General features: G+C 41.1%; 1 protein-coding gene across 4 annotated transcripts in view; it reads left to right on the top strand.

Moving 5' to 3' along the window:
* Positions 1–13,227, top strand: part of AKAP10 (A-kinase anchoring protein 10) — a 79,785-nt gene extending 66,558 nt beyond the window's left edge. For 3 of the 4 annotated variants that reach the window (XM_017895768.1, XM_017895770.1, XM_017895772.1), the window contains exons 12-14: positions 1,063–1,145; positions 7,471–7,523; positions 8,171–8,613. In XM_017895768.1, coding sequence (XP_017751257.1) covers positions 1,063–1,145; positions 7,471–7,523; positions 8,171–8,296 — 262 coding nt within the window. In that variant the 3' untranslated portion in view covers positions 8,297–8,613. Of the gene's footprint in view, positions 1–1,062; positions 1,146–7,470; positions 7,524–8,170; positions 8,614–11,253 lie in introns of those variants that run through there. The other variant, XM_017895771.1, reaches the window with a different exon arrangement.
* Positions 13,228–13,734: the final 507 nt, after the last annotated feature.

A 13,734-nucleotide genomic window follows, 5' to 3' on the forward strand; every position in this document is an offset into this window, starting at 1 on the left:
AAAAAAAAAAAAAAAAAAAAAAAAAAAAAAAATTTCAGACTTAATTTTTTTCCCAGTCTTAGGTTCAGATTGGGTTTCTTTCGGTATATCTCTTGATTGTTCAGGTTTTCTCCTTTATGAATTGACTATTCATCTCCTTTTCACATTATTTCTGTTGCGTGATTTTATTAGTGACTTGTTAAAATTGTGTGTATTTTTCGGCATGACACTTCATTATTAAAAAAAAAAATCTGTACATGTTTCTCAATACTAATTATTGGTTGGTAATATCTTAAAAAAAAAAACCCTTCTTTTTTTTTTTTTTTTTTTTTTTTTTTTTTTTTTTTGGAGACAGAGTCTTACTCTGTTGCCCAGGCTGGAGTGCAATGGCATGATCTCGGCTCTCAGCTCACTGCAACTGCAACCTCCACCTCCCTGGTTCAAGCAATTCTCCTGCCTTAGCCTCCTGAGTAGCTGGGATTACAGGCACCCACCACCACACCCGGCTAATTTTTGTATTTTTAGTAGAGACAGCATTTCACCATGTTGGCTAGGCTGGTCTCAAACTGCTGGCCTCAAGTGATCCGCCTGCCTTGGCCTCCCAAAGTACTGGGATTATAGGCATGAGCCACCATGCCTGGCTGCTTTTTGCTTTTTAACTTTGTTTTGTAGTACTATAGTTTTAGTATAAACAAACATATATACACACAACTATGGCTTTATAATATATTTCAGTCATTGTTAGAACAAGGCCTACCTTTTGGCTGCTTCTTTGACAAAATTGTCTTGGCTATTCTTGTGCCTTTTTTCTTCTTTGTGAGTTTTAGAATTGTGAATTACCTGTTGACTCACCATGTTTTGTAAACCGTTTGAGGATTTCTAATGGAATTGCACTCAAAGGTTATCTTGCTTTCTGTGCAGCAACGTTTTACTTCAAATAAGCCCTACTTTTAGTTACATAGGATAGCTGTAAATTGTGTTTCTGGCTTTCTAGATTTAGATAAAACACTTAAAATTGATTTTTTTCTCCTAAATTTAAAACTGATTGTTAGCGGTTATAGTCTTCTGTTCATCCTTATTTAGGAAGATGACATTTGGAAGAGTCAGTGACTTGGGGCAGTTCATCCGAGAATCTGAGCCTGAACCTGATGTAAAGAAATCAAAAGGTTTGTGGTGTTTTTATACTTCATATTAAGCCTTTACTCACATTGACTGTAAGTCAATTGACTGTAAGTCAAAGACCACTGAAGGTTTAAACTGTTTATTTTGTAAAATAACTACTGTATCTTTCACCTTGTGTTTATGGTCACAAGTAAGTACAAGGGCTTCATGTAGTCACATCTTTATGCAATTTCCTCTGAATCAAAAGTTAGTGAACTTGCTTTGCCACTCCAGAAGGCACATGAATATGAAAAAGCATTGTCTGTTTTTTTATTTAATGACAAAATACCCAACCTAAGTTGGACTTAATGTTTGAGACCCTTTATTTTATTAAATTGTTATATTTTTTCTTTTCTTTTTTTTAAAATTTTTTGAGACAGTTCTTGCTCTGTCACCCAGACTGGAGTCCAGTGGTCTGATCTCACCTCACTGCAACCTCTGCTTCCTAGGTTCTGGCGATTTTCCTGCCTCAGCCTCCTGAGTAGCTGAGACTACAGGTGCACATCACCACACCTGGCTGATTTTTGTATTTTTAGCAGAGATGGGGTTTCACTGCGTTGGCTAGGTTGGTCTCGTACTCCTGAACTCAAGCAATCCACCTGCCTTGGCATCCCAAAGTGCTGGAATTACAGGTGTGAGCCACTGTGCCTGGCCTTATTAAATTATTTTTATTAAATTTCCTCAAGATTGATGAAAATAATGAAATATATATAGAAAATAGACTGGATTAAGAAAATGTGGCACATATACACCGTGGAATACTATGCAGCCATAAAGAAGGATGAGTTCATGTCCTTTGTAAGGACATGGATGAAGCTGGAAACCATCATTCTGAGCAAACTATCACAAGGACAGAAAACCAAACACCATATATTCTCACTCATAGGTGGGAATTGAACAATGAGAACACTTGGACACAGGGTGGGGAACATCACACACTGGGGACTGTCGTGGGGTTGGGGGAGAGGGGAGGGATAGCATTAGGAGATATACCTAATGTAAATGATGAGTTAATGGGTGCAGCACACCAACCAACATGGCACATGTATACATATGTAACAAAGCTGCACGCACATGTACCCTGGAATTTAAAGTATAATAAATAAATAAATAAGAAATATATGTGGAAAATATTGATAGGTCAAAATTCAAATTGTTCATTTCATCAGAAGAGTAGCTTAGTCAAATCCAAGGGTTAGACACAGAAATCTTTTTTGTCAAGTGCATTCTTTGTGACTGATTTCGGTTTCTTCCTGGTTTACACAGGAAGATTTCAGAAACAAATGTGGATCCGTGACAGATGATATCTAGAAGTTTTCAGTTTGGTTGAATTGACAGTATTGTCTTTAATTTTTGTAAGAAGAAAATACTCAATTTTGATAAGTACATTTAAGATTAAGAGCTATTGGCCAGACGCTGTGGCTCACGCCTGTAATCCCAGCACTTTGAGAAGCCGAGGCAGGTGGATCACAAGGTCAAGAGATCAAGACCATCCTGGCCAATATGGTGAAACCCCGTCTCTACTAAAAACACAGAAATTAGCCAGACTTGGTGGCATGTGCCTGTGCACCCGCCTCCGGGTTTAAGCAATTCTGTTTCAGGCTCCTGAGTAGCTGGGATTACAGGCGCCATGGCTAATTTTTGCATTTTTAGTAGAGACAGGGTTTCACTATGTTGACCAGGCTGGTCTGGTCTCAAACTCCTGACCTCAGGTGATCCGCCTGCCTGGACCTCCCATAGTGCTGGGATCACAGGCGTGATCCACCATGTCTGGCCATTTATCTTATTTTCTTTTTTTTTTTCCTGAGATGGAGTCTTGCTCTGTTGCCCAGCGCTGGAGTGTAGTGGCATGATCTCAGCTCGCTGCAACCTCTGCCTCCTGGGTTCAAACAATTCTCCTGCCTCGGCCTTCCAAGTAGCTGGGATTACAGGCGCGTGCCACCACACCTGGCTAATTTTTGTATTTTTAGTGGAGACGGGGATTCATCATGTTGGCCAGGCTGGTCTTGAACTCCTAACCTCGTAATCTGTGCCCACCTCAGCCTCCCAAAGTGCTGAGATTACAGGTGTGAGCCACTGCGCCCAGCCATCTTATTTTCTTTCTTTTTTTGGCGTGGGGGACAGAGTCTAGCTCTGTTGCCAGACTGGAGTGTAGAGGCTCTGCCTCCTGGGTTCAAGTGATTCTCCTGTAATCTCAACCTCCCGAGTAGCTGGGATTACAGGTATGCACCACCAGGCCCAGCTAATTTTTTTGTATTTTTAGCAGAGATGGGGTTTCATCATGTTGACCAGGATGATCTCCATCTCCTGACCTCGTGATCCACCCACCTGGGCCTCCCAAAGTGCTGGGATTATAGGTGTGAGTCACCACACCTGCCCCATTTTATTTTCTTAATGCAACTATTATTTAGGTAATTAATTGCATCTCTTCATTTTGATGAATGATCTACTTTTTGGTCAGATATACATTTGACAGAGTAAGCAAAAAATGCAACAATTATTGAAGTAATTTAAACCAAAAAAGGGCCTATTACCTAGTTGACTTTATTTATCCAAATAATTACTTTTATTTCCTGTTTTGTCAGAGAAGTCTTAGGTACACTGTTGGGAAGAATCTTAAGACTGAAGGAAAATCTACACAGTTCATTCAGTAAATAATGTTTTGCTTTTCCTGAGTTAAGGAAAGGGGAAAAAAATTGTGTGTGTGTTTTAAGTAAATGATTTTGAGTGCCTCTTTGTGTACTTGTATTCACACAGCAGGTTAGAAGATTCAGATCTTGCTTTCAAAAATTTGACAGTCTAGTAGTTATGTGCCTTTCTTTTCTTCTTTTCTTTTTTTTTTTTTTTGGAGACAGAGTCTTGCTCTGTTGCCCAGGCTGGAGTGCAATGGCGTGATCACGACTCACTGCAACCTCTGCCCCCCGGGTTCTAACAATTATTCTGCCTCAGCCTCCCAAGTAGCTGGGATTATAGGCACCCGCCACCACCCCTGGCTAATTTTTTGTATTTTTAGTAGAGATGGGGTTTTGCCATGTTGACCATGCTGGCCTCAGATTCCTGGCTTCAAGTGATCTGCCCACCTTGGCCTCCCAAAGTGCTGGGCTTACAGGCATGAGCTTGTATTGGATAAAAGAAGAATATTGGCGGCTGCATGATGGTTCATACCTGTAATCCCAGCACTTTGTGAGACTAAGACAGGAGAAGTGTTGGAGCCCAGGAAGGTGAGGTTGCAGTGAATTGTGATCGCGCCATCACACTTCCACCTAGGTAATGGAGCAAGACCCTGTCTCTAAAAAACAAAACAAAATTTTTTTAAGGAATACTGGGAAGAGGTCAGCAGTGGTTTCAGAACAGAGTAAGTGCCAGATGACCTTTGTGAGGCATTGGCCAGGAAGAACTCTACAGTGTCTTTAGGCAGCTTCTGTCTATAAGGATAATGGGGTCTCCTCCCCAGTATTAATAGAAAATCTCTGAGCTTTTTTTTTCCCCCCTGAGATGGAGTCTTGCTCTGTCGCCCAGGCTGGAGTGCTGTGGCGCAATCTTGGCTCACTGCAAGCTCCGCCTCCTGGGTTCACGCCATGCTCCTGCCTCAGCCTCCCAAATAGCTGGCACTACAGGCGTCGGTCACCAAGCCCGGCTAATTTTTTGTTACTTTTAGTAGAGACGGGGTTTCACCATGTCAGCCAGGATGGTCTCAATCTCCTGATCTCGTGATCCGCCCACCTCGGCCTCCCAAAGTGCTGGAATTACAGGCGTGAGCCACTGTGCCCGGCCTGGTTGTGTGGCAATCCCTTGTGCTTGGATACAGTGGTGGGAGACAAAACTGTACTTAAATTGATAAATCCCTTACATGTCATTTTAAGGATCTTAGACTCGCATCATGTAGACATCAAAGATTTCTAAACAAAGTACTAACCAGATGTTTTTGCCTGTCAGTAGAATGAGAATGAATTGGAGTTGGGAGAGACTGGCATCAGGGACACCAGTCAGCCAGTGGAATTAGCTAGTAATGTAGATAGGAGAAGAAAAAGATTCAAAGTTAGGTAGTGGTAGCAAGAATTAGAGGGAAGGTCAGATTTATGATATGTCCAAGGTTGAATTCTAAGGTGAAATTTGATAACCAGATTTCATGTTTAAATTGGGAAGGTAGATTGAAATTTTTTAACATGGGTTCTCTAGATGAAAATGTGTGACGTTAACTGAGACACACAACACAGAAAAAAAAGAGTAGGTGGGAGATAGATTAGTTCAGTTTGAAATAGATTCAGTTTGAGATGCCTTTGGACAATTTGGAACTACAGGTTTGACACTCAAGGGGTTTCTAAGTTATCTGCAGATCAAAGGAAGTTAAATCCACACAAGGGAATGAGATGCCCAAAGGGAATGTGTTGAAGATGAAAGGAAAGCTGGCAGTTGGATCCTGGAGAAGCTCCATATTAAAGGAGGATGGAATGCACAGAGGAAGAGTCTAAGATGTGGGTTTAGAGGAAAAAGTATCAGTCAACAAGAGGGAGACTGTCAACAGAGTGACTCTGCAGGGTGGCCTGAAAAAAGAACAGTGCATGGGATGATTCAACAGCCAGTTGAGCCTTCAGGCACAGCATTTAACATTGTGGCTCTGTAGACTCTGGTTGGCAGTAAAATTTGAATAAACCAATATTTAAACCCTTAGGTAATAATAAAAATTGAGGGAAAAGGATCCAGGTTTTGTATTTTTTATGAATTCAGTTATGGAATGAATCAGGACCTTGCCTCAAGAAATAGTCTACCAACAGTTAACTTGGTTTAAAGCAAAGTTAGCAAGTGAGAGTGTTCAAATTATTAAATAACAAAGTAAGCTGTGTATTTCATTTGTAGAAATAGAGGCTGGCCTACTTCAGATGATTCTCAGCATGTGATTACAGATGTGGGCTTACACATCCTAGGAAGTTAAGGTGTACTCTAGCTTGGATGGAGTATGGCTCTTTGAAACTCTTCTCTTACCCGGCTAGTTTATATAGACCAGTGAACTAGAATGTAGTGGCATACTCTGTCCTAGAAGCCATTTTATATAGGATCTGGTCTGGAAGGTTTGAAAACATAACAAATGTGTTGATGTCTCCCAATGTATTGCTAGATTCTTACCCAAGAGCAATATCCTGGTTAGGGTTTTGTTTTGTTTTTTAATGTTTGCCGCAAACTAACACTAGATGTTAGTTTCTTTCATCAAGTGAGGAGAGTAGAAGAAAAGTCCAGAACTCTGAAACACCTTTTCAAAAGTTTGCCAAGCCATGATGTTTGCAAGTTAAATACTCTGTTATGGAAGCAATATAATCAGTTTTTATTAATGCAGCATTCCTTAGTGTTTTGGATGGTATCACACAAGAATATCCATGTCTGGAAGCAACAGCTTTTAAAAGAGCATTTTGTTGTTGGTGGTGGTGATGGTGGGTTTTTGTTTTTGAAATGGAGTCTCACTCTGTCGCCCAGGGTGGAGTACAATGGTGTAATCTGGGCTCACTGCAACCTCCGCCTCCTAGGTTCCAGTGATTCTCCTGCCTCAGCCTCCCAAGTAGCTGGGATTATAGGTGCCTGCTACCTGGCTAAATTTTTTTTTTTTATTTACATTTTTAGTAGTGACATGGTTTCATCATGTTGGCCAGGCTGGTCCCAAACTCCTGACCTCAGGTGATCCACCCACCGTGGCCTCCCCAAAAGGGCTAGGATTACAGGAGTGAACCACCGTGCCCAGCTTTTTTTGCAACCTCCACTCCTGGGTTCAAGCAATTCTCCTGCCTCAGCCTCCTGAGTAGCTGGGATTATAGGTGCCTGCCACCATGCCTGGCTGATTTTCGTTATTTTAGTAGAGACAGGGGTTTCACCATGTTGGCCAGGCTTGTCTCAAACGCCTAACCTCAGGTGAACCACCCACCTCAGCCTCCCAAAGTACTATGATGACAGGTGTGAACCACGGCCAGCCAAATAAGAGCCTTTTTTTTTTTTTTTTTTTGAGATGAAGTCTCGCTCTTGTCCCCTAGGCTGCAGTGCAATGGTGTGATCTCGGCTCACCACAGCCTCCACTTCCCAGGTTCAAGCAATCCTTCTGCCTCAGCCTCCCGAGTAGCTGGGATTACAGGCGCACACCACCATGCCTGGTTAATTTTTGTATTTTTAATAGAGACACAGTTTCACCATGTTGGCCAGGCTGGTCTCGAACTCCTAACCTCAGGTGATCCGCCTGCCTCGGCCTCCCAAAGTGCTAGGATTACAGGCGTGAGCCACTGTGCCCAGTGCATTTTTAATGTAAGATTATGCATGAAATGTACATTCAATTTTGTTTTTGTTTACTAGGATCCATGTTCTCACAAGCTATGAAGAAATGGGTGCAAGGAAATACTGATGAGGTAAATTCTACTTTAGGATAAAGAGATTTCTGTTTATAAGTGCCATCCTCGTGTGAGTAAGGTTTTAAATTTTCTTTTTCTTTAGTTCCCATGTTTAAGCAGCATGGCACATTGATGCTCTCTTATCCACAATGTATCAAGAAAGAGTGGTTCCTTCTTAACATATAACAATTGCCTGATAGTAGCAGTGAAAGTATCTTCAGTCCAGAGGCTAGGACCACTGAAGGATATACATGCATTCAAGTTTCCATCAGCCAGCAGGCACCAGTAATCAATGTATAGATCAAAAGCTCAAATGTTTCCCTCCCTGCCATCAGTTTTACTTTAAGTAGTGGAGGCTTGCTTTTTTTAATAGTTAAGTACATTGAGAGATGGGAGCTGAAAAAAGGAAAGTGTTTTATTTTGACCATCTACCCTGAAAGTAGTTCCAGTGCTAGGTATCCAGTAGTTGACACTGGAAGACAGAGAATGACATGTCAATATTCATAGCCAGAGGGTGGCCCAGGTTTTTTTGTACGTAGGAATGAAATTCTTATCCAAATAAGTAGAAATGATGTGCATAAGCCATTTGTTAAGAGCACTGAGTATGTGCATCTCGATCCATCTAATGAATAACCGTTATCACCAGTTTAAATTATTTTCTTTAGGCCCAGGAAGAGCTAGCTTGGAAGATTGCTAAAATGATAGTCAGTGACGTTATGCAGCAGGCACAGTATGATCAACCATTAGAGAAATCTACAAAGGTAAGGATGACTTTGTTTTGTGTAAACTAAAAAGTATTATTTTCCGGGTATAAAAATAAAAAAGGACATAAGGGGTTTCTTTGCATTTGAAGGATTAACTGCTATGGGGATTGCCTTCTTATCATAAGCAACTAGAAAACAGACAAACTAAATGAAACAACTGTTTCCTGAAACAACTGTTTCCATATATTGGACAATGGGCAATACAGAGAAACCATTGAAACCAAACAGAGCGCAGTAGTCTTGCTGAACGAAAGAGTTAAAAATCAAAGTTCAGGCCAGGTGCAGTGGCTCACGCCTGTAATCCCAGCACTTTGGGAAGCCAAGGTGGGTGAATCACTTGAGATCAGGAGTTCAAGACCAGCCTGGCCAACATGGTGAAACCCCGTCTCTACAAAAATACATAAATTAGCTGGGTGTGGTGGCAAGCGCCAGTAATCCCAACTATTTGGGAGGCTGAGGCAGGAGAATTGCTTGAACCAGGGAGGTGGAGGTTGCAGTGAGCTGAGATCACGCCACTGCACTCCAGCCTGGGCAACAAGAGCGAAACTCCATCTCAAAAAAAAAAAAAAAAAAAAATCAAAGTTCAGAGAGACCAATTTGAGTAGAAGTTGTAGGATAAGATACCAGAAAAGAGGAAGCTGCCCAGAAAGAAAGCTGTAGAGATATTTAGAGAGGTTCCCTTGGATCCTTGGCCTAGGTTATCTGTATATGTGTGGGGTGAAAATGCGTATGTCCAAGTAAAGAACCCCCCAGAAATTAGTAGGGTGAACATAGGGCTAAGAAAAGTTCATGGCCAGAAGGATCTGGCCAGAGTAGAGAGACTTTGTAATACACAAGGCATTGGGTAGTGTCTTCACAAAGGTTATGCCTTACTACTGAAGATAAATTAGGCCTAGAGTACAACCACCTGAACCAAGTTTCAAAGCAAATTTTTAAAGGATCAAATTACTCTAACAACTGCATGCCAAAACAAAGGGCTAACCCTCTTTATAGTAACACAACAAAATTCAGTACTTCACAATGTAAAGTTAGAATGTCTAATGTCCAGGCTGGGCGCAGTGGCTCATTCCTGTAATCCCAGCACTTTGGAAGGCTGAGGCAGGTGATGACCTGAGGTCAGGAGTTCAAGACCAGCCTGGCTAACATGGTGCAACCCCGTCTCTATTAAAAATAGAAAAAATTAGCCAGGCATGGTGGCGGGCGCCTGTGATCCCAGCTACTCAAGAGTCTGAGGCAAGAGAATTGCCTGAACCCAGGAGGTGGAGGTTGCAGTGAGCCGAGATCACACCACTGCACTCCAGCCTAGGCAAAAAGAGCAAAACTCAGACTCAAAAAGAAAAGAAAAGAAAAGAATGTCTGACATCAATCACAAATTACCAAGTATGACATGAAGTTAATCTATAACCAGGAGAAAACTCAATCTATAGAAACAGACCCAAATGTGAGAAAGATGGTGAATTTAGCAAAGACCATCAAGTGGCTATTTTAAATATTAAAAATATGTTCAAGTGACTGGGCGCGGTAGCTCATGCCTGTAATCCCAGCATTTTGGGAAGCCGACATGGGTAGATCACGTGAGGTCAGGAGTTCAAGACCAGCTTGCCCAATATGGTGAAACCCCTTCTCTACTAAAAATACAAAAAAAAATAGCTAGGCATGGTGGCAGGCGCTTATAGTCCCAGCTACGTGGGAGGCTGAGGCACAAGAATCACTTGAACCGGGGAGGCGGAGGTTGCAGTAACCCGAGATTGCACCACTTGTACTTCAGCCTGGATAATAGAGTGAGACTCCATCTCAAAAAAAAAAAAAAGTTCAAGAATATCAAGGAAAACAAGCGTATAATGAGAAAAATGCAAAATAGTTTTAAAAGAACCAAATTGAATTTCTTGAAATTAAAAATTCCAGAAATGGGGCCCGGGCACGGTGGCTCACGTCTATAATCCCAGCACTTTGCGGGAGCCGAGGCAGGCAGATCACCTGAGATCGGGAGTTCGAGACAGCCTGACCAACATGGAGAAACCTCGTCTCTACTAAAAATACAAAATTAGCTGGGCGTGGTGGCACATGCCTGTAATCCCAGCTACTTGGGAGACTGAGGCAGGAGAATCGCTTGAACCCCAGAGGCAGAGGTTGCGGTGAGCTGAGATCGCACCAGTACATTCCAGCCTGGGCCACAAGAGTGAAACTCCATCTCAAAAAAAAAAAAACAGTAGACTCAAAGAACTAGCTGAGTTTTTCTTTACTTTAGGCAGTAAGTGTGACCTTTTGCAGGTGACTACTTTAGTTCCTCATGTCCTCATTAGTAGATCAGAGAAATTCGACACCAAAACTCCAAAAGAAAAACCCCTTCTAATCCTCATTCCATGATTTTATGAATGCATGAAGTCCTAGGCCTGTGAAGGAATACTCAGTCTCTTTATCCTGTGTTGATACCTCTCTGCTTCAACCTCCAACTCGACATTTGCCTATAGGATGTACCTGGACATTCAGCATAAACTACCTCACACCATTACTGAATTGCTTCATGTGCACATGTCCCATGCCACAATACCGGGGACCCAGTGATATTTGTCCCCAGTGCTGTGAGTACAGGAGGGAGTCAGTGAATGTCTGCATGCGTGTCTTTACCATCCCTCTTGAATATGCTATAGGGTTAATTCCTAGAAGTAGAATTACTCTGTTGAAAATTGGCAGTATTTTTCATTCTAATATCTATTGCCAACATGGGAATGCAAGTCTGGATGCCAGTCCTTGTTAAATGACCCTTGGGTAAGTTACCTAACCTCTTTAAGCTTCTGTTCACTTATATGTTAAAACAAGGAAAATTACAATATCTTACCTCACAAAATTGTAGTTAGCTTCTGGCTGTCATAAACTCTGGTATATAGTAAACACTGAGAGTTGGTGTCCATCCTTAATTTGTAATAATAGGTCACTTGCTAGAGAAATGCACCTTACCATTTTCTTTTTTTTTCTTTTTTCAGTTATGACTCAAAACTTGAGATAAAGGAAATCTGCTTGTGAAAAATAGGAGAACTTTTTTCCCTTGGTTGAATTCTTCAACACAGCCAATGAAAACAGCACTATATTTCTGATCTGTCACTGTTGTTTCCAGGAGAGAATGGGAGACAGTCCTAGACTTCCACCATAATGCAGTTACCTGTAGGCAGAATTGATGCACATGACGTTCACACAGTGAGAGTCTTAAAGATACAAAATGGTATTGTTTACATTACTGGAAAATTATTAGTTTTCCAATGGCAATAACCCATTTATGAGAGTCTTTTAGCCTACTGGAATAGACAGGGACCACATCCTCTGGGAAGCAGATAAGCATAGAACCGATACTTCATGCACACTCGTAGCAGTAACTCATCCCTAACAGCATCATAAAGCAGGTGCCAGAGGTGCTTTGCTTTGTCCTTCCAAAGCAGGTGAGTCAGCCCCACCGAGAGCCAGGCAGCTCTGAGTGGCAGCGTGGTGCTAGCAGCTTCAGTGGAACAGGGTGAGAGTAAATTAGCAGTCTTCCTTGACAGCAGCATTAATTTAGAAGGAAGCTGACAAGTCATGGGTCAAGTTTCAGTGACTTCTTCCTTCCTTTGATGGCGGTATACAGTTTTCACATTTTAATACCTCCTCCTGAGATGCAGTATACTTAAAACCATTCTCTCCCCTGCTAACAGAAGGGTGTGAATCTGGTTTACTTTGAGCATTAGGATTTGCCCCTTTGGAATTCTGCACTCCAGTACTTAACTTTCCCTTCAGAATACATGTGGAAAGAAAGAAAGCATAGCGATGACTCCAATTTTGCCCCTGTGGCACCTTGAACAAAACAGTTATTCCCAAATTATACACTTTTTTTTTTTTTTTTTTAAATAGGTGAGCAGGATGATTGAGAGAAAAACATTCGACTTTGTTTGACTGGCCTCCATTCTTTGGGCTGTGAGGCTGGGAAGTGTGCAGTTGCGTTGGGTCTTTCTTTCTCCTTTCTTTAGGACAGTAAGGAGACTCACTCATTGCACTTCTGTCAGTTGGCTTTCCGCATCGGACCGCACAGGCCATCAGCAGGGGCTTGCCCGTTGGTGAGCACACCTCCACTTACCACGTGGCGCCAGTGCTTCCCTCAATGCACATGATTTTGAGGAAGAAAGAAAGTGTCTCTTTAGATGTTACGCTTTTGACCTCAAGACTTTGCCCCAAAAAAAAAAAATAGGTATTATATATATATATGTGATAAATTATTAATTATTAATCACTTTTTGCTTCCTGAGAAAGTCTTGAATGGAACAGGGGGTGATTTCATGTGTGCATGGCAATATTTGATTGTAAGGAGGCCCACACTTTTTCATCGACAGAAGAAGCAAAAAGGCTTTGGTGTAAGTTTTGTGGTACTATGTACCACCTCTGTTACTCTTTAAAAGCCGAAGTATTCATGTACTTAAACCGTATTATATTTAATTGTGTTTGATTTTAAAATATATATATGAGAATTCTATTTAAAATTGTGTCAACTTTCTGCTTTCAGGGTATTTATGGCTCTTCTGTTGAAATATATTGATCTTTCCAAATATTTCCATTTGTTTTCTAAAACTCAGAACATGAGCCACTACTGGACTTTGCCTTGTTTTTGGAGTGTATGACATAAACCCAAGGTTTTTATTAGGCGTCTATGCTATGATTAATTCATTTTGTTCTTTTAACAAAATATTTCCATCCATTTCACATTGCTTCAATCTTTAACAGACAAGCAATGTAAAGGTCATAGAATAAAATGTGGTTTTGGGCCACTCGCTGCCTCTGCATGTTTTGGAATAACAATTTCTACAAGACTCTAGGCTGTTCAAACTAGTGCTTTCAGTTAAGATAATTTCTGATCATTTCTTTGTATATACAATTTGTGCTTCTGAGCTAGAGATGCCAAGTAGTTGTAAACGGCTTATAAAGAGAATAGCAGCAAATTTGACACTTGGCTACTTTTTTCTGCCCCACCTGCTTTGAGACACAGAAGCGGAGTGTGACCCGAAATTATTAGCCAGATGTAATATTTGATCTAAAGTAGATCCTTGTACTCATTTTAAAGTTGGAATTCGATTCCTCCAACATTGAGCACCCACCATGTTCCAGACTCTGTGCGTTGTGCTCATAAAATAAGATTCCCTGGTGGAGTTTTCATAGGTTCAAATAATCAGTTGAACACCCTTCATCTTTATCATGTTGTTGACATTGACACAAATTGTTTTAAAAAAAAGATATTAGAGAGAAAGTGATACGTTTTGTAACTTGATGTGTCTTCATCACTCTGTAAGATTTGATGAAAGTAAAAAGCAAATGTCAGCCAAATCCAGTGAACCGCAATAAAACAGGGAGCGACTTTTTATAACTTTTCTACTTGGGTTTCAACATTCAGTAGAGCTTTTTGAAATGTAAGTAGTTTACGATACTGGAGTTTTGACTAGTTCAGTAGG

Source organism: Rhinopithecus bieti, unplaced genomic scaffold (genome assembly GCF_001698545.2).
Source record: "Rhinopithecus bieti isolate Rb0 unplaced genomic scaffold, ASM169854v2 scaffold_28081, whole genome shotgun sequence".
NCBI lineage: Eukaryota > Metazoa > Chordata > Mammalia > Primates > Cercopithecidae > Rhinopithecus > Rhinopithecus bieti.